At 43.0% G+C, this 22,776-nt stretch overlaps 1 protein-coding gene across 7 annotated transcripts in view; it reads right to left on the bottom strand.

Annotated features, from left to right (window-relative positions):
* Positions 1–22,776, bottom strand: part of CADM1 (cell adhesion molecule 1) — a 752,856-nt gene that overhangs the window by 295,270 nt on the left and 434,810 nt on the right. Inside the window, exon 1 of one of the 7 annotated variants that reach the window (XM_033918798.1) lies at positions 1,554–1,680. The exons of the other annotated variants lie outside the window; for them this stretch is intronic. Within the exon in view, the coding sequence (XP_033774689.1) occupies positions 1,554–1,605 (52 nt within the window). The 5' untranslated portion in view covers positions 1,606–1,680. Of the gene's footprint in view, positions 1–1,553; positions 1,681–22,776 lie in introns of those variants that run through there. 7 annotated transcript variants of the gene reach the window in all.

The following is a 22,776-nucleotide window of genomic DNA, read 5'->3' as shown; positions in this document are numbered from 1 at the left end:
TAGGCTCCATTTTTTTTTTTGTCCAGAAAGATGTGTGTCACTTAAGAGTCATAGACTTCTTTGACATAGAAGATGTGTGCTCTGGATAGACTGTAAACTGTGTCAAGCAGTGACCGTCTCTTATGTGCTTGTGTATAGTGCTATTATCCGGAGACAAGCAAGCGAAATGCAGGCACACTTGCTGGTGAAGTCCTCTGACTGAGCCTGCATCCGGGTGCTCTCCCCTAAATTCAGTAGATTTTTTTTTTCTACTGAGCATGTGCGGGTGACCTTGCCTCTGGAACTCCGCCCCTCAACTCTCAGTTATGTCACTCACTAGCTTACAGAACTATTTGGTAAAGGGGATGGAGGGTGGGCAGGTGTGGCTGCATTCTCCCGCTGTCTACGGAGAACACCTGTTATAGGTAAGCAACTTTGCTTTCACATCCAGTAGCAGTACAGAAATATGTAGAAGTACTGTGACTATGTTCCATTGCTTTTCTAGCAATAGAGACCTTTCACCGAGGTCACTTTTCTGCTGTTTATTATTGTTACTAGCTGGTAGGGCTGGTGATCATCACTACTCACTTTCCCTGTGCTGCTATTCATCAAGATCCAGGCTGCTCACTGAAAGCAGTGCATGCACATAGATCTCATGCATATTCATCAGGGAAATCCTGAAAACCCAACTGGATTGCGGCCCTCAAGGAGGGACTTTGAGACCCCTGAGTACTTCATTACAGTATATCGGGGCCTGAGTGCCTCACCATGGTGTCAGGTCAAAAGTGCGCCGGGACAAAGGCGCGCCCAGACAATTGAGCGCAGCGCGTGCCGCCGCGCCGCTCTAAATTACTGTTTTTAGCGCTCCGACGGGGGGGGCATGGGGGGAAACCCCCACTTTACTTAATAGACATCGCGCCGCGTTGTGGCGGCGTTATGGGGGTGTGGGGGGTTGTAACCCCCCACATTTTACTGAAAACTTCACTTTTTCCCTGTTTTTAGGGAAAAAATTCAGTTTACAGTAAAATGTGGAGGGTTACAACCCCCCAAACCCCCCCATAACACCGGCGCGATGTCTATTAAGTAAATTGGGGGAGTTCCCCAACAAAAACCCCCGTCGGAGCCCCTAAAAACTGTAATTTAGAGCGGCGCGGCGGCGCGCGCTGCACTCAATTGTCGGTGCACGCTTTTGTCTTTCGCACCGTTGTCTATGAACCCCTCACCATACTGTCAGTTTCATCAATAATGACCTGCAGGTAGCATTGGATGGAGGATGAACATATAGAACAGAGGCATCAGGTTAAGAATCCACAGCTGAACAAATCCCTTTCGTATTCTAAACAATGGAATGGAATTGATTTTTATTTTATGCATGTCATTCACATGTATTCCACTTATCTATTAAAAATAGAATAGCAAGTGGAAATACTACACTTCTCCCTCCGTATTCACGGGGGATGCGGGCAGAACATAGCCGTAAATACCGAAAAACTACAAATAACTTTTTGCACGTTGTTTGTGGTTTTTCGGTAAAAATAGACCTGAAAAAGATAATAAACCGTGAATAACCTGACCTGCAATTTGCTCCGTACAACACCAGGAGCAGCGATTTCCTCCATGAACCATCGGGAGCAGCGATTTCAAATGTGAAACGCCGGGGTTCAGTAACGAAAATTAGGGGGTGGAGTCAGCAGCTGAAAAATTGCAAATAAGCAAATCCGCAGATACGGAGGGAGAAGTGTACTAGAATACATAAAAGCAGACAAGAAAGGTTAAACCGCACTCAAAAGGAAAAAGTGCAACGTTGAAGCCAAAGCCAACAAGTTAGCAATTACCTACGCTCTCTAATAAAAAAGGTACATTATTCCTTCCACAAGAGCAAAAGAGCCTTTGAGCAAAACTGTCTTTAGCTGCTTTTATAAGTTCACGAGGATGCAGTAGATCGCATTTCGAGTAATGATTAGCATGGGAACACCATGACTCCCCTCCCCCCCTTATGGTTCATAGACAACGGTGCGAAAGACAAAAGCATGCGCCGACAATTGAGCGCAGCGTGCGCTGCCGTGCCACTCTAAATTACAGTTTTTAGGGGCTCCGACGGGGGTTTTTGTTGGGGAACCCCCCCAGTTTACTTAATAGACATCGCGCTGGCGTTATGGGGGGTTTGGGGGGTTGTAACCCTCCACATTTTACTGTAAACTGAACTTTTTCCCTAAAAACAGGGAAAAAGTGAAGTTTTCAGTAAAATGTGGGGGGTTACAACCCTCCACACCCCCCACAACGCGGCGCGATGTCTATTAAGTAAAGTGGGGGGGTTCCCCCCCACGCCCCCCCCGTCGGAGCGCTAAAAACAGTAATTTAGAGCGGCGCGCTGCGCTCAATTGTCTGGGCGCGCCTTTGTCCCGACGCGCTTTTGACCTGACACCCCCCCTTATAGTATAGGTGATCAATATTTTTGAGTTGCACTGTCCTTCGTAAGGAACAGGATCATTACTATGCCTTTTAAGAGCTTACACAAAAGACAGTGAACAGAGAACTTAAAAAGCTTTTAAAATTCCCTTCCCTTATTTATGAAAGGGAATAGGACTTGTGTATCGCATTTTTGTGGTTACACATTCAAAGCGGTTTACATATATAAGAACACAAGAATAGCCTTACTGGATCAGGCCAATGGTCCATTTAGCCAAGCATCCCATCATGGAGGCCAATCCAAGTCACAAGTACCTGGCAAAAAAACATAATAGTAGCAGCATTCCATGCCACCAATCCAAGGCATGCAGTGGCTTCCCCCATGACTGTCTCAACAGCAGACTATGGACTTTTCCTCTAGGAACTGATCCAAACCTTTTTTTAAATACATTTACTGTTCTTACCCCATCCTCTGGCAATGCGTTCCAGAGCTTAACTATTTATTCTCCGAGTGAAAAAATATGTCCTCCTATTGGTTTTAAAAGTATTTCCCTATAATTTCATTGTGTCCCCTAGTCTTTGTAAAGCTTGATGCAGCAAAAAAATAGATCCATTTGTACCCATTCTACACCACTCAGGTTTTTTCAGACTTTAATCATATCTCCCCTCAGCCGTCTTTTTTCCAAGCTGAAGAGCCCTAATCTCTAGATTTTCCTCATGTGAGAGGAGTTCCATCCCCTTTATCATCTCGGTCACTCTTCTTTGAATCTTTTCTACTGCCGCTATATCTTTTTTGAGTTAAGGACAGAACTGAACACAATACTCAAGGTGAGGTTGCACCATTGAGCGATACAGAGGCATTATAACATTCTTAGTCTTGTTTAAACTAAACTAAACCTTAAGTTTATATACCGCATCATCTCCACGGATGTTGTGGAGCTCGGCACAGTTTACAAGAACTTAAAATATAGGAAGAGAAGGAAAAAAAAGGTTTACATGAAGAAAAGGTTTATATATAGAAGAGAAGAGTAAGGGGGGATAGAATTACATTTTAGTGAAAAGCCGGGTTTTCAGTTGCTTGCGGAATAGTTGGAGGGAGCTCAGGTTCCGCAGCGGGGTAGTAAGGTCGTTCCAAAGACCTGTGATTCTGAAGAGAAGGGATTTTCCCAGTTTGCCTGCATAGTGAATACCGTGTAGAGAGAGGAAGGATAATTTATACCTTTGGGCAGGCCTGGTAGAGTCAGGACTCGAGGAATTATAAGATAGTATTCCTAGCATCTTGCTTGCTTTCTTAGCCGCTGCCACACATTGGGTAGAAGGTTTCAGCTAATTGTCCACGATGACACCCAGATCTTTTTTTTTTAGCGCTGACCCCCCCAAGGTGGACCCTAGCATCCAGTAACTATGATTTGAATTATTCTTCCCAATGTGCATCACTTTGCATTTGTCCTGGGCAATGGAAGATTAAGTGACTTGCCCAGAGTCACAAGGAGCAGAACTGGGATTTGATCCCACAAGCTCAGGGTGCTGAGGCAGAAGTTACCATACCATGCCATATTATTTCTTATACCCCACAAGTGTCTATTGCAGCTTATATAAAGTTAATAAAGTTTACATTATGGATCATACAGCATAGAGCTTCAGCACTGGACTAGGCGGATATGCTATGTTACAATAAGATTTTAGCATTGGCAGCAAATACCAGTACAGCTGACAAGCAAACAAAATCTGCCCAAATACAGAATGACTGAAAACTTGGTGATAACCCAGGAAGCTTGCTTGGAGCTAAATCTTCACTTCGTTACCTGCATTGTAAAATGGGCAAAAATCTGTATTTGTGGGTTTTGTTTTGGTATTTTTTTTTTTTTTGTGAAAGTTGATGCAAGATTCTGTGACCCGGATGGCTAATTGAGAGGTCAGCTTCCTTCTGGCAAGCTGGAGAATGAGACACACAGTGAATTATTAAGTAATAGTCTACACAATTAAGAGTCAGCTGAAGATGGGAGCCGGGAAGTAGAGGTCATCTCTGGACAGTTAATGACCAGATGGAGCGCATACAGCAGCCATGTGTGCAAGGCCAAGGGCACACTGCCTCAGATGCTCTCATCATCCGCTACTTAGTACAGCTTTTCACAGCCATGAACGAAGCGTAAAAAATTCTCTGTAAACATGACTTTACCAGTTTTGCAAAAGGATTTTTTTAAAAAATTTGCTTCATCTTTATTTGCTCAGGGCGACTGACATTGCAGTTCCACTGGGTTCAGACTCAGATCCCTTCTCACCATTTCTCGCTCCTCCTTTCCCTTCATGACCTCTTTCCTCTGGTCCACTCCATTCTCTCTTTTTCCTCCTTACCTGCACTATGAGCCCCTTCTTATCTTCTACCTCCTCTCCTCACCCACCCAGTAACCATATCAGCCCCTGGCCCCTCACCTCCCAGACCAAGCACCAGACCCATCTTCAAGTCCTATTGCCCTGTCTGCGTTAGTGTCCGCATTATAATCTTTCTCCTTAGCATGTGGGTACTTTTGTATCTTTGGTCTCTCATGGCCCCAAACTTTCTACAGATAAGACTACAGTGAGTTTCCTGCTATTGAAATCTTTGAATGATAATAGAGTAGCTGTTCCCCATATTTCGGAGGCTCAACCTGCCTCGACTAGAAATGGCACATTTTTTTTTTTTAATTTAGTTCCAATATTATGGAACAATTTACCGATAAATTAAAGAAAGGAAGAATCACTCCAAAATTTTAAGACATCTAAAGGAAGAGGGGTCCAACCTTGTCTGCAGTGAAAAAAAACAATCAGGAACAAACAAACCAAAACTGCAGATGTGTACAACAAACTAGGCAAAATTAATTGTGACAACCAAAATATATATTAAAACCTTTTTACCAAACAAGGGACCCAACACGGTCCGTGTTTCGGACAACCTTCATCAGGGGTCCATGGTAGAAAAGGGAAAAAAACATGTGTCACAAAAAATGTTGAAAAATACAGTAAAACCAAACAAATAATGTGTCGCGCCGAGAGTCACTAATTATAGTGGGAATCTCGCTAAAGACATCTAAAGGCACATTTTTCCAACTGGTCTTTTTAAATTGATTAATTGAAACCTGGGACTGCAGCCTGCATTAATTTGCATCAGTTTGTATTAATTTGTATTTATATAATTTTATATTATATATATTTTGGTAATAATTAATTAATTTTACTGCAATATGATATGTATTAGAAATGTTAATTTTCTTTTTTTCTTTCCTATTTTTAATGGAGTTCTTTTCACAAATTTGATTGAGTTGTGCTGTAAACCGCCTTGATCCTTTTTGGCTGTATAGGCGGTATATAAAGATTTCAATAAATATAAACATACAATGGATATGTAACGTACAGAACTTGAAGGCTAATCTCAAACTTATCCCCAACATGGAATATACTCTCTTTCCCCCTTGATTGCTCCAGCCCAGATCTCTTCTTCTCCCATCTTAGGCCCCCTTATCTCAACAAGTGAAGGTCACTCTGCAGCTACTTTTCTTTAGATAATAACTTTAGCACACAGCCTTCCTGCATTTGCACACTGGCAAGCCCCCCATGGAAGAGTGGGGGATATGGGCAGAGCCGGACCGCGAATGACGAAAAACCGCAAATATCCGGTTCTGACCCACCCTCGCCTCCCTTCCACTTTCCCCCGGCATCCTGGTCTTACCTGGTGGTCTAGCTGCTTTTCGGGGCAGGAGCGATCTTCCTACGCTGCCCCGTGCAGATCGCCAATAGGAAATGGCTGTGGGGAGTTCCCGTAGTCTCTCGAGAGACTACGGGAACTCCCCACAGCCATTTTCTAATGGCTATCTGCACGGGGCAGGAGCGTAGGAAGATTGCTCCTGCCCCGAAAACCAGCACTCCCAACCGGCAAAGCGCACTATACCCGCAGGCCGGAATTCAGCTCCTGCGCACTACCACGGACAGGCGCACGCCCGATGCCCGAACTCAAATGGCCAGAAAACAATTGCTCCCTCGTTCCCCGTGCCGCCGATGCCTCTGTGTCTACAGCGGAGCGACTGTCCCGAACAACGAGGCCTGCACAAAATGGAACACAAAGCCCAAATGACTCACCCAGCTATCCTGCATGACACAGCCAGGTAAGGCCGGGATGCCAGGGGGAAGACAAAAATATGGGGTTTTTTTTTTCCTCCTCCCCCTCCCCCCAAAAAATCACGATTATGTGAAACCGCGAATGGGGAGGGGGAAGTGTAGTCAGATTCATTGTCAATAATTGATTAAACCAGCAATCCAACAATGATGTAAACTCAGGGGTACCAGATTTTCCAGAACTAATATCCGGACCCATGGCCCTGCCCCCAGGCCCACTCGTCCTCGCCCTGTTCTGCCCCACAACCCCGCCCCCCTCAACCTGTTTCACTTGTCAGGAGGGTATCTGCGTATGCACTGGTGTGACGCGATGTATGTCACACACATGCACTTTTAAAATGATACTGTTAACTTTTAAAATTCAACAATCTAATGCTCCGATATTTTTGGATCGTCTCTTGATACCGTATTCTCCATGCAGGGCACTTAGATCAACAAAACAACATTTATTGACTATCCCTTCTTTAAAGGTAATAGGGACCCGGAGATCTACTATTTTCTCGGTTATAGCACCCCAGTTCTGGAACAATTTACCAATATATTTACGTAATGAATCCTCTTTAGAAAAATTTAAGCGTTCTTTAAAAAGTTTCCTGCACAAGGATGCATTTGAAATATAGATAGTATAATCTATCATTCATTAAATGTCTTAGATCCTAATTAGACCAACGGGCAGGTCGTAAATTTATCTTCTTCCTCTCTATGATCATTTCTGCCTTATGTTTCTTTTTTCTTTTGTGTTACCCACCATGTGCGTTTTTCCCTAAATGTTTCTTCTCTTTCTTTAAAGATTGCAGTTCATCCCCCTCACCTTTTGTACCAGTTATTTATTAGTACGTATATATTTTGTTTTTAATTGTATAAAACTGTTCTGTTTTGTCCCCTATTTTAAAATGTTCTACGCATTGAAGTATTAGACATTACGTGTACAACAAACCTTAATAAAACTTGAAACATGCCGTCCCAGCGTTGCTCTTAGCTGAAAGCTTTACAAAACCAAAACAAAGTGCCAGGATTTGAAAAGCCATCTGGATGCCTCATGTCCTCTAAAAGGAGGAGATATCTGGGGAAATTCGGACATCTGGTGACTCTATGTAAACTGATAACTTATTATTCACTACTTTTAGGTGAATGTGACACAAAAAAATCCATGTGTTCTTGATCTGTCCATGTTCTCCTCGGTTGACAGATTGTAGAAGTCAGCCCTGCACCAGTCTTACTTCCCAATCACTGGAGTCATCATTAGAGAATGACACGGAGACAAATCCATCACCGTTCCCGTCCCCGCCCCCGCGGATAACCGCGGGAAATAATCCCATGTCATTTTCTAGTGTCTATTTCAACCTCGGTCCTTCTACACCAGCATTCTTCAAAGCAAAGCTTGCGGGTCAGTGGTTGTGGCCATTCATACTCTGATTCTTATGTGAGCCAAGGATAATGAAGCCATTGTGACATCACTGATGTGATTGGCTCTTATGCACTGGTGGAATGAGGCATTATGACATCACAATATCTGCTCTGAATACCAGAGACTGTCATTCTGTAGTATCTGTTTCAACCTCAGTCCTTCTATACCAGCATTCTTCAAAGCAAAGCTTGCGGGTCAGTGGTTGTGGTCATTCGTACTCTGATTCTTCCCTCTATCCTTAAAGAATGACATGAAGATGGTTTCCCGCGGTTATCCACGGGAACGGGAACGGTGATGAATTTTGTTACCGTGTCATTCTCTAGAGCATCAAAGCCCACCCCAGCCCATCCAGAATCAGGACATAGACTATAAAAAGTCTGCCCTGTATATTTGGGACACAGAACTTAGAAGTCCACCCAGTACTGGCATTACACCCTACTACTGGAATTGCCAGCTAAGTGACAAGTTTTATTCTATCTTCTTTCCATAAAAGGAGCCTTTTGTGTTTATGCCACACATTTTTTAAATGTTGTCACCATTTTTCTCCCCTCTACCTCCCCCAGTATGGTGCAAATTCAAGCTAAAACTGAAAAACAACAAGCCTGTCGTGAGCACAGAAAAGTACGACCTTTGAAAATATATCATCAAAGTTTACAGGTAGCCTAGTGACTGGATAAAGGATGACACGAAACACAATAGCACACAACTGGATATGTGCTAGAAGATTCCAAAGCAGGAGTCCCAAGGCACAGCACAATCATCACCCATATAAGCACACCATAATCCCTCATCACATATCTTAAGCCTAAAGTCCATTAATGTACTCATAAAATATTCCGAGCCCTCAAAGGCCCACAGATTTTGCTTTTTAAATTACGAAAACAATTAGCTTTTAATACCTGACTTCAAAGCATCTATAATGTCAGTCCATTTTATGCTTGCTCCCTTTATTTTGCAGATGCAGACGTGCATTTTATGCTATCCCTCGCTGATGGATATTCTATTACTTTGTGAATTTACTGGTTCTAGAATGATAACATTAGAAATCAAAGTCCTCTATTGATCCAGCGCAGAAGTACAACAGGGACAGTATGTATCTGTGCCAGCTTCTCAGAACTGTAATACTGTCTGAAAGAATACAATCCACACTGCTTACAATACCAGTTTAGCTGATATAGCCATCCATGAAGATTTCTTTCTCGAGCAAATAGAACCTTTTTGCAAAGATCTGTAAATAATGGTCGGGTATCATTAATGGCCTAATTCAATATATGGTGCTAAAAGTTGCATGTGGAAATCTGGGCACTCACCCAGCTTCCACATTAGCACTGATAATTGGGGGGTTATAATCAATTATCGGCACCAATTAGCATCAGTTAAAATGTACATACATGTTTTTAAGTGCTGGGATCCGTGCGCAAATTTTATGTGTTTTATCTTGCATAAATGTAAGTTCCCATTTTACAAAGCCAGGAAATGGATGTCAAAAACACAAGTGCATACGAATGGAAAGGCATGTTTTGGCAGCCTAAGGGTATGGCAAGTAGACAATGACACAGTAACAAGTTTGACCCCCCCCCCCCCCAAACGTCCCTGCGAGTTCTGTCCCTGTCCTATCCCTGTAAGCTCTGTTCTCATCGGCACAAGCCTCGAACACTTTAAAATCACAAGTGCTCAAGTGTAGATGAGGACAGAGCTTGCAGGGATTGGACAGGGATTGAGATAGATTCCGCGGGGACATATTTGTCCCCACATCATTTTCTAATTGGCAAGTTCACAGGCATTTATTCCCTATTTCACAAGGGGTCTATGTCCTATAAGGCTGACAGCGGAAGTTACACCTGCTACCAAGCATGTTTGAGTTGATAAGCAGCTGTTATTAAACAGCACTCCACTGGACAGATTAGGGGGAATTTGCACCATTAATCTTTCAGTGGTCCCCCTATGCCAGGGGTAGGCAATTCCGGTCCTCGAGAGCCGGAGCCAGGTCAGGTTTTCAGGATATCCACAATAAATATGCATGGCATAGATTTGCATCTCAAGGAGGCAGTGCATGCAAATCCATCGCATACATATTTCATTGTGGATATGCTGAAAACCTGACCTGGCTCCAGCTCTCGAGGACCGGAATTGCCTATCCCTGCCCTATGCCAAACTGGCAAGGGAAACTGTCTCTTTGATAGCATCATGGCTATATTTCTAAAGCTGCAAAGGCAAATGGGTATATGTTAACAATTTTGGACTTTTTTTTTCTAAAATGGATGTTTATGCCACATGCATATATGCCCCTTTTCTACGGTATTTTACAATAATCTCTATATAAGCAGATTATATTCTAAAATACTAGTGATAGTTGAGATGCCTTGACCTGGATGACTCCAATTCCAGCTTCTACGGCCTTTCTAAAACGGGACTGTGCATGTGTGCTAACAGCTCAGAGAGGCCAACTACACAAATTTAATTGGTTAGTCTTAGGGACAGCAGTCAACCTCCTGCAAGGTAAATACAACTACTCAAAAACATGTTCTCTTAGGCTTCCGCAACCGACGTGACAATTGTTGCAATTGTCCGAGTCTTGATTCCTCCAACAATCATTCTCAAAAGCATGGTCTTGCAACAGGTGCCCTCCATAGCCTACTGTATGCTGCAATCGGTGTCAGGTCAAAAGCATGCCAGGACAAAGGCGCGCACAGACAATTGAGCGCAGCGCGGAGGCGCGCGCCGCAGAAAATTACTGTTTTTAGGGCTCCGACGGGGGGGGCCGTGGGGGGGGGGAACCCCCCCCACACTTTACTTAATAGAGATCGCGCCCCATTGTGGGGGCATTGTGGGGGGTTTGGGGGGTTGTAACCCCCCACATTTTACTGAAAACTTCACTTTTTCCCTGTTTTTAGGGAAAAACTTCGTAGTGTTCCCTCTAAGCTGAGCAGGTGTCCTCCAGCTGCATTGCTACCACTAGGGGGTGGAATATTTTCAGTCGCTAAGGACAGGTATGTTCCCTGGAGTCCTGCAGAACTTGCCTGTCCCTCACAATTGAAAAATGTGACAGTAAAACAGCACCCTCTATTGGTGAGACTGTGGGTGGAGGACTCCTGCTCAGCTTAGAGGGAACAGTGGCCAACCCCCCAAACCCCCCACAACGCCGGCGCGATCTCTATTAAGTAAACTGGGGGGGCTCCCCAACAAAAACCCCCGTCGGAGCCCCTAAAAACTATAATTTTCTTTGGCGCGCGCCTCTGTCTTGCGCTCAGTTGTCGGCGCGTGCCTTTGTCTTTCGCGGGGTTGTCTATGAACCGCTGCAATCTTTATATATTCTCATCACTTGAAGGTTCCAGTTAAAATGCTGCACCGAAATATGACAGGGCATTCAGCCTACTTTGTTCACCCTTTTTTTTTTGTTTTGTTTTTACTTAGAATAGTCTTCATACTTGCTCTAAAGTTTGGCTGATAGTGGAAAATATTGTTTGCACTTTTTCCGGAGGATTTTTTTTCAGCTCATTACATTGCATTAGAGATTTCTATTCCGCCATTACCTTGCAGTTCAAGGCGGGTTACAAAAGAGTTATAGAAGGTGGATTACAAAAGAAGACATCTGGTCATTTCCAGGAAATAATAGAGAGGAGATCAGGTAGTTTCGGGGAGTCGGGAAGTTAGTGGGAAAGAAGGAAGGAATTTGTGGAATTAAGGGCTCCTTTTACTAAGGTGCGCTAGCGTTTTTAGCTCATGCAGATTAGCGCACGCTAATCCCGCGGCTAGAACTAATGCCAGCTCAATGCTGGCGTTAGCGTCTAGCGCGAGGGGTATTGTAGCACGCGCTATTCTGCGCGTTAATGCCCTAACGCAGCTCAGTAAAAGGAGCCCTAAGACTTTTTCAGGGATTTCTTGAAGAGTATATATAACACAACACATAACATAAGAATTTATTTCTAGACTGCAATTACTGTAAAGTTCAAAGCAGTTTACAAAAGGCTAGCTATAATACATGATTCAGGATGACAGATTAGTTTTTAAGAGCTGAAAAACTTCAAAAACAAAAAAAAAAGTCTTAAGTTGTTTTCTATAATGAAGATAAGAAATAGATTTCGATAACAGCTGCTTAAACTCTTTATCCCTTAAGGCAATCGAGGGTAATTCCCTACACCAGTGTATCACAAACTGTGTGCAGCAGCACACTAGTGTGCCCCAGAGGATTTTAAGTGTGCCCCGAGATGCCAGCGAGGAACAGGTGCCAGTGTCGGCTGACGGCTTAAAGGTTGTGCCTCTGACGGCGAGAAGCACGTCCTGTAGTCAGTCAGCCGGTGTCTGCGCCTCCCCTTCTTCTCCTCACTTCTCCTTTTGCAGCACCCCTCCCCTCCCTCAGCGGTAATAGCAGACTCAGGACCATGGCTGCACGCATTTCCGGGTGCCTTTCAGTCGCTGCCCCAAGATAAGTGTGCCACCAGCATAAAAAGTTTGCGACACACTGCTCTACACGTTGCCTAAAGTTATGTACCTGGATGTTGCATGCTATGCATAAATTCTACAGCGGAAAATATACCTGCAAGTGCTATTCCAGAATATTAGTTTAAGTCCACATTTGTGCTTTCAATTTTAGGCGCAAGCACCTATACCTGTTTAATGGCTAGCATAAATGCTCATGCAATCAGGCACACAAATGCTAGTATTCCACAAACTGTGTACACTACTGGTAGACACTCATTGACCCAACCCACCCCATGCCCTTTCCAGGCTCACGCCTCCTTGCAATTGCGCACACAGGCCTCAGAATAGGGGACGCCACAGGGCTATGGCCTCCCCAAAAATTTGGTGCCTGCTTGCCCTCCCATGTTCCTGCGTTCTACCTTAAATCTTTGGGTAGCCGCCGTGCAGTGTCAATGAGCAGGCTTGCCCCGGAACCCTTCATTCTACTTCCGGGGGCATGCCTGCGCCTTGATGCTGCGCAGCAGCTGCCCAAAGATTTAAAACTACAGCGTTGGGAGGAGGTGGATGGGTGAATCAGGAGAGATGCCGCAGGATTTCGCTGGGACCAGGGCGGAGCTCCTATGCAACTTCCCCCCCAAACATAACAGCATTCTACTGCCCATAACTATGCAGGCTACGCATAGAATGCCACTAATGGCAGCTATATGCTTAAATGTCAACCAGCACCAATTAAGCCCAATTATAGCCAATAACTGGTAGTAAATACCAATTAGCAGTTAATTAACATATTAAGCGCTCCTTTTACAAAACCACCATAGCGGCTGCTGCTACGGGAATTGTTCTAGTGCCCACAGAGATTTAATGGGCACTGGAGCGTTTGCTGCCCGGCAGCTACTGTGGCTCTGTAAAAGGGGAGAGGGGTGTAAGTCATACACACAACTGACACAATTCTTGCACACACAACTCGGCTAACTAAAGAAAAGTTGAGTGCGCAAGTTTGTAGAATTAAGGGTTAATTAAGGGTTAATGTGTTAAAAAGTTTTTTATTAAAACAGTCAACAACATGTATTCTTTCTTCGGCTAATGTATCAAATCAATTCAGCACCCATTACATTTTTTTTAAAGAGAACTAGCAAAATGCACATCCATATGGTGTGACTGTGAAGTCTTATGTGCATGCAAACAATGGGCAAAAAGCTTTCAAAAATGAAAGGTAATGAGAATATAGATTCTGACATCTCTGGGCCTCATCTCCCACTTGCACATTATTCCACCAACATCCTTTTTACATAAGAACATAAGAAGTTGCCTCTGCTGGGTCAGACCAGAGGTCCATCGCACCCAGCAATCCGCATCCGCGGCGGCCCATCAGGCCCATGACCTGTACGGTGATCATTGTCTGAACCCTTAAATCCCCCTTGGTCTCTATCTGTACTCTCTCTATATCCCATCTCTACCTCTATCTGTATCCCTCAATCCCCCTATCTTTCAGGAATTTATCCAATCCTTCTTTAAAACCCTGTAGTGTACTCTGTCCTATCACAACCTCCGGCAGTGCGTTCCATGTGTCCACCACCCTCTGAGTGAAAAAGAACTTCCTAGCATTGGTTCTAAACCTGTCCTCTTTCAGCTTCTCCGAGTGCCCCCTTGTACTTGTGATCCCCATTAGTCTGAAGAATCTATCTCTGTCTACCTTCTCGATACCTCTCATGATCTTGAAAGTCACTATCATGTTTCCTCTGAGTCTCCGCTTTTCCAGGGAAAAGAGCCCCAGCCTTTCTAACCTGTCTGCATATGAAAGGTTTTCCATGCCTTTTATCATTTTCGTCGCTCTTCTCTGGACCCTCTCAAGCATCGCCATGTCCTTCTTGAGGTACGGCGACCAATACTGGACACAGTACTCCAGGTGCGGGCGCACCATCGCTCGATACAGCGCATTTTAGAAAAAGGCAGCAAAAGATTCCACTTCACCGAATCACCAATATTATGTACCTAGCAATTAACTCCTCCCAAAGTGATGATTCAGGGAGTTTAGAAGAAAACTCTTAGCCCCATACAAATCCCCCTGGGAGCCCTACATTAGCTGTGATTACAGATTGGGACAAAAAGAAAGGGGGGGTTGTCATGACTGCCAAAGATCACAGATATGCTGCTGATACAATTAAAAGTGGGTGAGACAGGTAGACAGATGTTCCAGCATCTGATCAGCAGCAAGGTGTCGTACAGAAATTGCTTTCCTCCTGACGACGCCCTGCGTAATGAAGTTCTCGGTGCCTGTATCTAGTGCTTTTGACTGTTCACATCTCTACCGGGCTCCTTGTAGGAAAAGACAATAAGATACACTTGCACAAACTGGGGGGGAGGGTGAGGAGGGAAGGGAGGACGAAAGAAAAGATTGACAGCCAGCTAGTCAAAGCCTGCCCTGTGAAAATTCTGTTAATGAATCTTCTGACTCTGTGTGTTGTGTTGCTGAAGCGGGAGCTGCGAGAATCCGAGGATAATGATCCTTACAACACATCCATTTTGCGTTCTCTCCCAACATCCATTTTACAGACAAAGAATGACAGCAGATTTAAGTGCATCTTACAGATGCATCTCTGCTACATAATAAAATGTAAAAAAACTAAAAATGCTACCCAGTTAAAGTGGCGGGCCATCACAAGATTTTATGCACAATACAGAACCCAGTAAGATTATACTGTTTCCCACTGCATCAAATGATCTCAAGAGTGATTCTAAAATGACCTAAAATCTATGACATGAATTGTTGACCTTTCTTTGCTCCCTCAGCTACCTTTCGTTCCACAGCAAGGGAAAGAACAAAACAATGAAAATTAGAAGTCTGGAGGAACCAAGAGTGTAAAATAAAAGCAAGTCAATGAAGCCATCCGCGCAATGCGCAGCAGCGGCGAAAAGGGCGAACAGAATGCTAGGAATGATCATAAAGAGATCAGAGAAGGTTATCATGCTACTGTACCGGGCCATGGGGCATCCCTACCTGGAATACTGCGTCCAACACTGGTCGCCGTACATGAAAAAAGGACATAGTACTACTCAAAAGGGTCCAGTGAAGAGCGACAAAAATGGTTAAGGGACTGGAGGAGTTGCCGTACAATGAGAGGCTAGAGAAACTGGGCCTCTTCTCACTTGAAAAGAGGAGACTAGAGGGGACATGATCGAAACATTCAAGATAATGAAGGGAATAGACTTAGTAGAGAAAGAGAGATTGTTCACCCTCTCCAAGGTGGAGAGAATGAGGGCTAGATAGATTTCGTACAAATGTAAGGAAGTTCTTCTTCACCCAGACAGTGATAAAAAACTGGAATGCTCTTCCAGAGGCTGTTATAGGGGAAACCACCCTCCAGGGATTCAAGACAAGGTTAGACAAGTTCCTGCTGAACTAGAAGGTAAGGCTAGTCTCAGTTAGGGCACTGGTCTTTGACCTAAGGGCTGCTGCATGAGCGGACTGCAGGGCACGATGGACCACTGGTCTGACCCAGCAGCAACAATTCTTATGTTCTTAGGGGCCCAATATATTTCTGTAGAAGCTCTAAATGAAGGCATATTATATGCGAATATGATAGTGGTGAAGTGCCCCTAGAGGTATCATTTGCTGGCATGAGCCCTGATATCACTCCTGCTCTTGACTATCCATCCCTGATGGAATGCTACTTTTTTTATTTAGTATTTAGCTTATGCAATTCAAGGCAAGTTACATTCAGGTACAATAGGCTATTTTCCAATGTCTAAAGGACTTACAATCTAAGTTAGTACCTGCGGCAATGCAAGGTTAAGTGACTTGCCCAAAGCTACAAAGTGTCAGTGGGATTTGAACTCTGATCTCTCTGGTTCCCAGCCTGCTGCTTTAAACACTAGGCTACTCCACTACCGTACAATGGTAAGGCGTATTTTCAAAGGGGCAAATGGAGCTCAGGGCAGTTCTTTTGTCATGGGAGGATGCCTTTGGGAGCTTCCCATCTTTGAAGGGTTGGCTACAACAGAAAACGATCCTCTCAATAGCAACCAACATTGAAGGTGAATGTTCAACCAAACACTAAAAAACATACAAGAGTGTCTCTCTACTAAATATATAACCAAATACATAAAAAAAGAAGGAAGAAGTTGGCATGCTCTTTACTAGGATTTCTGGAGAGAGGAAATCCTCCATGTTAACCAGCCAAAAGTTAAAAAGAAAAAAAAAAGAAGCCAATGAGCTTAACCCTTTCAGGACCAAGGGACATATTTGTCCCATAACTTTAAAATCCTATAAATTTTGATTGGGATAGTCTACAGTTCTAAATTTGATATGTACGGATTCCATATGATACTGCCTTTATGTAAACAAACTGGTTCCAACATTCATTCATTAGCGTCGTTGCCAGATTGATGAGAAGATTCACTTGCCACACTGTCCATAAGCCAGAAGTGTGATTTAAAAAAAAAAAAAATAATGATATTTCACAAAAAAAAATCAATTTTTTGGCATCTGCAAGCCCTTTTTACCATAAAAATGTCGTCAAAACCACAAAAATTGGCCTACGATCCTTATGGTCCTGAAAGGGTTAATGTCTGAACAGTCAACACGCAGAAGCAACAATATTCTGTCTAACCTCAATTTGAATCCACTGCTTTCCTTATGACAAATACTCCTCCTGTAGTTCCTTCTCCCACAGCACTTACCAAGTTTGGAAACTAAGATGGTCTAATGTCTACCAACAACCTAGCTCCATACTAGGCTTGGATGAGCTAAGCTCAACCATTTGGGGGGCTGCGGGGGAGGGGGACACATGGCATGTATACAAAGTATGATGTTCTGATAAAGCATAGTCACCTGTAGCAGGTGTTCTCCGAGGACAGCAGGCAGATATTCTCACATATGGGAAATGTTATCCACTGAGCCTGGCATGGACACATCGCAAATTTTCTGTCACTTTAAACACTTTATCATTGCCCATACCACACATGCACATTCCCGCCCGAATTGGGTGCCATCCAAAAGCCAAGAAGCCGCTAAGGGAGGTGGGTGGGTTGTGAGAATATCTGTTTGCTGTCCTCAGAGAACATCTGCTACAGGTGAGCAACTCTGCTTTCTTGAGGACAAGTGGGTAGTATATTAGAGCTACAGTGCAATGGTTAGAGCTACAGCCTCAGCACCCTGAGGTTGTAGGTTCAAATCCCATGCTGCTCCTTGTGACCCTGGGCAAGTCACTTAATCCCCCACTGCCCCAGGTACATTAGATAGAGTGTGAGCCCACAAGGACAGATAGGAACAAATGCTTGAGTACCTGAATGTAAACCACTTAGGTTATAAGTGGTATATAAATACTGTAATAAATAAATACTGAAATAAATATGGGACTTCCAAACCACCAGGCTAATGCCTCTAGGAAGAGAGTTAAACATAACTGTCATGAGGTTGGTAAAATCCCTGAGGATGGGGGGAATTTGGTTTTTAAAGAGAATAAATATTTGAGAACTGCCTGATCAAACTAACTGTCTCTTCCAGAATGCTGATCTAAGAAGTAATGAGAAATAAATGTGTAGACAGAGGACTAAGTGGCCACGTTGCAGATATCCTCAATGGGAGTAGAGTGCAATAGAAGTGGCCATAGCTCGTAATCCATAAGCAGTGACATGGCCGTCCAGCATCAGCCCAAGCTGAGAATTTGCAAAGGATATACAGTTCACTAGCCAGCATGAGATAGTCTGTTTAGTAACTGGAACTTCCAGTCTGTTAGGGTCAAAGGAGACAAACAGTTGAGTTGTAGTCCTATGTGGTTTGATGCGATCTAGGTAGTAGGCAAGAGTTCTTTTACAGTCCAGGGTATGTAGAGTTGACTCTCCAGGATGAGCATGTGGTTTTGGAAAGAAAAACAGGCAAAACAATTGACTGGTTGAGATGGAATTCAAAGACCACCTTTGGCAGAAACTTCGGATAAGTACACAGGATCACCCTATTGTGGTAAAATCTGATATAGGGTAAATTTGAGACTAGTGCTTGCAATTCACTGACTTACTATGCAGAGGTAATTGCAATGAGGAAAAATCACTTTCCAAGTAAGCAGATGAGAGCAGTTCAAAGAGAGGCTTCATCAGCATAGAAAGAACAACGTTCAAATCCCAAACAGGCAGCAATCTGGGCAGAGGCTTGGTATGGTAAAGACCCTTCATGAATTTGGAGACTAGGGATGCACAGAGATGGGTTTGCTATCCAAGTGGGCATGAAATGAAGAGTGTCAAGTAGAATGTCAAGAAGAATGTTGAGCACGAGGAGGAATAGTGCATTGAGAATGCCTCAATCAAGATGAAGAGAAGAGGCTTGGGAGGTATGCCTGGATGAGGGGGCATGTTGAGACTGATGTCATGATGAAGATTGACATTGAAGCTGAGGATGTTTCAGAGTAGCCTCTGGTTGCCTTATGTCAGACTGGGCTGAGGCTAAGGCCTGCTATGTCGAAGGAAGAAATGTCGGAGACTTCAGTAAAGACGCAAATTCCTGCTGCCACAGCAATTTTAGCTGTTTCTGCAGTGAAAGTGCCGGTGCCAGTTTAGACAAAAGTACAGTTAGCTCTACTTGAGAATGATGCTGAAGCATCAAAGATTTAGGTGCTGGAGGGAGTCGGGATGGAGAGAGCACCTGAAGAGAAGGGGAACACTCTAACTGTTAACGCTTTTGAAGCATTGAAGATGGTGAGGAGGTCCTTCTAGGTAATGAGTGCCTGTACTTCTTGGACTTTTTCCAAAGGTTCTCAGACACCTGATCTGCTGAGGAAGAGGAACCTGCGATTCTCTGAGGAGGCACTAGAGCCTATGATGCTGACACAGGTGTTGATGTCGATGGAGGAGGCAGCTGAGACACTGGTACCAAATCACCGGACATTAAAGATGTAGACCCGAAAAATTTTTCAAACTGAAGTTGCCGAGATTTGAGAGCCCTCTTATGCAATCAACTGCAGGTCACAAGTGTTGTGATGCTTGGGACCAAAACATGGCACACACCAGTTGTGAGGGTCCAAACCCACGATAGTCTCATTACACCTAGTGCACTTTTTGAAATCACTAGGCATTGGAGACATCAATGGGAATACCACCAATGTTAAATCAAAGAGCTCAATTTTAAGGGAAGTTAAGTGGAACCATAACTAAAAATGACTTGATGCTCCCAGTAGTGCTGGAGGGTGGAAAATCGCCTGGAAGCCCCTCCCCCTCCCCCCCCCGGGACAGGCTTAATTTTTCCTTTTGGTGGGAAACTTTATGTTTATGTTATCGATATAAAAAAAATGAATTCCGATATATTGGGTCATAATAACTATTTAAAACAATATGGGGTCCATTAACAAATTTTGTTAACTCTGATTAGTTGTATATTGCCCTTATTTCCTATTTGGTTTGCACACACATCCAAAGAGGGGGGGATGGAGGGAGGAGGGAATATATTTCGTACTGTTATTGATCAAATATAAGTGCTGTTTATGATGATAATTCTATGTACAATTTAATGCACTTTGTTCTTGAACTGAAAATTAATAAAGAAATAAAAAAAAAAAAACAACTTGAAATATATAAGATAAAATGGGGTAAGAAGAAAAAAGGATATGGATAGGTAAAAAATTTGAAGTACACCAAAGCGTTAGAAAAACATGACTTCTTCATTCCACAGAAAATGAAGAACTGAGGGTCCTGCGATCATACATTGGCGGGAAAGCACACGTGCAATACAGGCAGTGCTAAACTTTGTAACGTGACAGTAGACTTTGGTACATATCTGTGCTTGGCTCCATGGAGAATGTCATCTAGATGTGAGAATATACTGCCTGCTTATCCTCAGAGAACCTGCTTCTCAGGCGAAACAGTCTAAAAGCATATTAATAATAATGGAAATTCCGTGTAACTAACTGATCAATTTGCTGATATAGAGCATCAGATTGGTTCATCCACTGTACAAACCATATATATGGCTGCAACCTGACCACATTAGGCCCCATTAATTAAATCACCAATGAAAAGATGTGAGCTCAATATCAGACTTGCAGAGGCAAAGCTTGTTAGCAGGGATGCACAGTTCATTCAATAATGTGATAGCTTAAGAGTACATAATTCTGTTCTTGCCAGAACATTGTGTTTAAATCAAGGTCTTCTCTCCAGCCATGAAAGCGTTTCATGAGGAAGTTTCTGCAGCTCTTCTGTTTCTCTACTGAAAGGCTGCAGATTTGCGCACTTCACTATATGATCCATAGTTTCTGTTGCATGGCAACAGCTGCACTCTGGTTTGTCCTTGATTTTCCATTAATGAAGGGAGTTTCTATTTATTAAAAGATGTACGCAATAAGCTGTTGATGGCACCCCAGTGTCACCGAGGAATGTCCAGTCCAGTAAGTGGGATGCACGGTTCTTGAATGAAGTACAGTAAATACATGGGAGGTTTGCATCTGCTCATTAGCATTCTTCAAGATCTGGGTAATATAGGCCAGTGGTTCCCAGCCCAGTATGAGACACAGTCAGCCAGCTGGATTTTCAACATATCCACAATGACCATTCATGAGCTAGTTCTGCATACAAAAGGTGGTAAAAGATATGCAAATCTATCTCAGACATATTCATTGTGGATATTATGGGTATGCCCCAAGGAATGTATTTGAGTACTACGCTAGAAGGAGACAGCATATTCCCAAAATGGAAATCGGACTTAATCATCAATGAGTCAAGGAAAAATGTAAATTCCTTTGAGTTTGCTTGACTCTGAATATCTGTGAGCGTATAGCTCCATTTTAGACAGTTTGTAAAATTAAGAATTGAGAGTCAGCAGGGTTACCTTGTTAAGGTGGCTTTGCACTGAGCTGTAAAGCCTAGTGCAGTCTCAGACACGTAGTCCGCTCAGTCTTGGACTAGCAGCCCCTGCTGTATGGAGGTGGAATGGTAACATTAGTGGGAGATATCCCTTTACTCTTCCACAGGCTTGTAAAACAAGGGCCATAATATTTACCATAACAAGATGGCCATGAAGCTGGCATTTGCTACCATTCTTCCTACAAATATACCACCACACAGTAGCAATATTACCGCACATAAATTATAAGAAATAGAAGACTGACTGATCTATCTAATAACTTCCCCGAGTTCTGAAGAAATCAAAGGATACAGCTATAGTTACATTATTGGGGGGGAGGGGGTAATTTTATGAAGTCATTTTTGCATGCAGGTGGCCATATACATAAATGGCCTTTTATAAAATACCAACCAGTGAAAAAGTACATGATTTGACATGGTTTATTTATTAATACCAGTGGGATTTGGTGGTATATATATATATACACACAAACACACATAGATCATAACATACATTAATCTACAAACATACTTAAAAATGACAGGTGCTGACATTTATATCTGCTTCAGAACTACATAGGTGTGTTTCTTGCCACTTATGCTAGTATTTTAGAAAGACAAGTAGGAGCCTATTTGTCTTTATAAAACAGACGTAAAAACAGGTGTTTGGAAACCCTTATAAAATTACCCTCTTTCATCCCATGCATCCTATCTGTTGGCATTTAACTCAAGGGTCTCCTTAACAACCCCGTATTCTTCTCTGATCACATATTATCCACCTTCCCTGGTCACATTTATTCATTATACACTCCACTTGGAGCATTTCATATTATATCTCACCCCTCCAAGGTTCCCCTTCTTGTGTTTCTCTATAACCTTCATTTATTCATGTAGTAAGATCTTTGGATCTACCACACATTAAAAAATAAAAAAAAAAATAAGTCAATCAATGAATCAAACATACATGATGTGCAAGTTATCCAAAGCTCTAGTATTGTTTTCTACTAACAGGAAATGAAAAATAATAAAGTGAAAAACCGCACATGATTAATCAGATACTTGGACGTTTAATTTTCAATATTAGTTTTACAAGTAGATACTTTAATAGTCTATTAATCATCACAATTTTTCTTTTTACAAATCCAACCCATTACGGAGCTCGTAGATCAAGTTGTGGCACAGTTGCCTACGCAGACTTCAGTCTGGAACTAAACTAAAAACAGCAGTGTTCTCAGACAGATACTCACCGACTGCCATACTACATAAAATACCAGCCTGAAAATATCTGTTTATAATAAAGCTGTTAAGTGCCTGGAGCAGTTGGCACAGTATCAGCACCGAGACCCTGCCTAGTGTAATGTTTTACCATACAGCGCATCGTTAAGGTATCAGAAGGTAATGCTGGTATGGACAGAGAATCTCCCACTATTATCACGAGAGGGTTGAAGAGCCCTTTGGGATACCAACTGGTGGCGAGACCATAGAAGCAAAAAAATTAATAATAAAAAAAATAACAGCAGATAAAGACCATATGTCCTAGCCAGTTGCCTATCCACAGCAACGTCCAAGCTCTGTGATGCAGA

This window comes from Geotrypetes seraphini, chromosome 13 (assembly GCF_902459505.1).
Source record: "Geotrypetes seraphini chromosome 13, aGeoSer1.1, whole genome shotgun sequence".
NCBI lineage: Eukaryota > Metazoa > Chordata > Amphibia > Gymnophiona > Dermophiidae > Geotrypetes > Geotrypetes seraphini.
The sequence above is the reverse complement of the archived record's forward strand: the minus strand, read 5'-3'. Positions and strand labels throughout refer to the sequence as shown.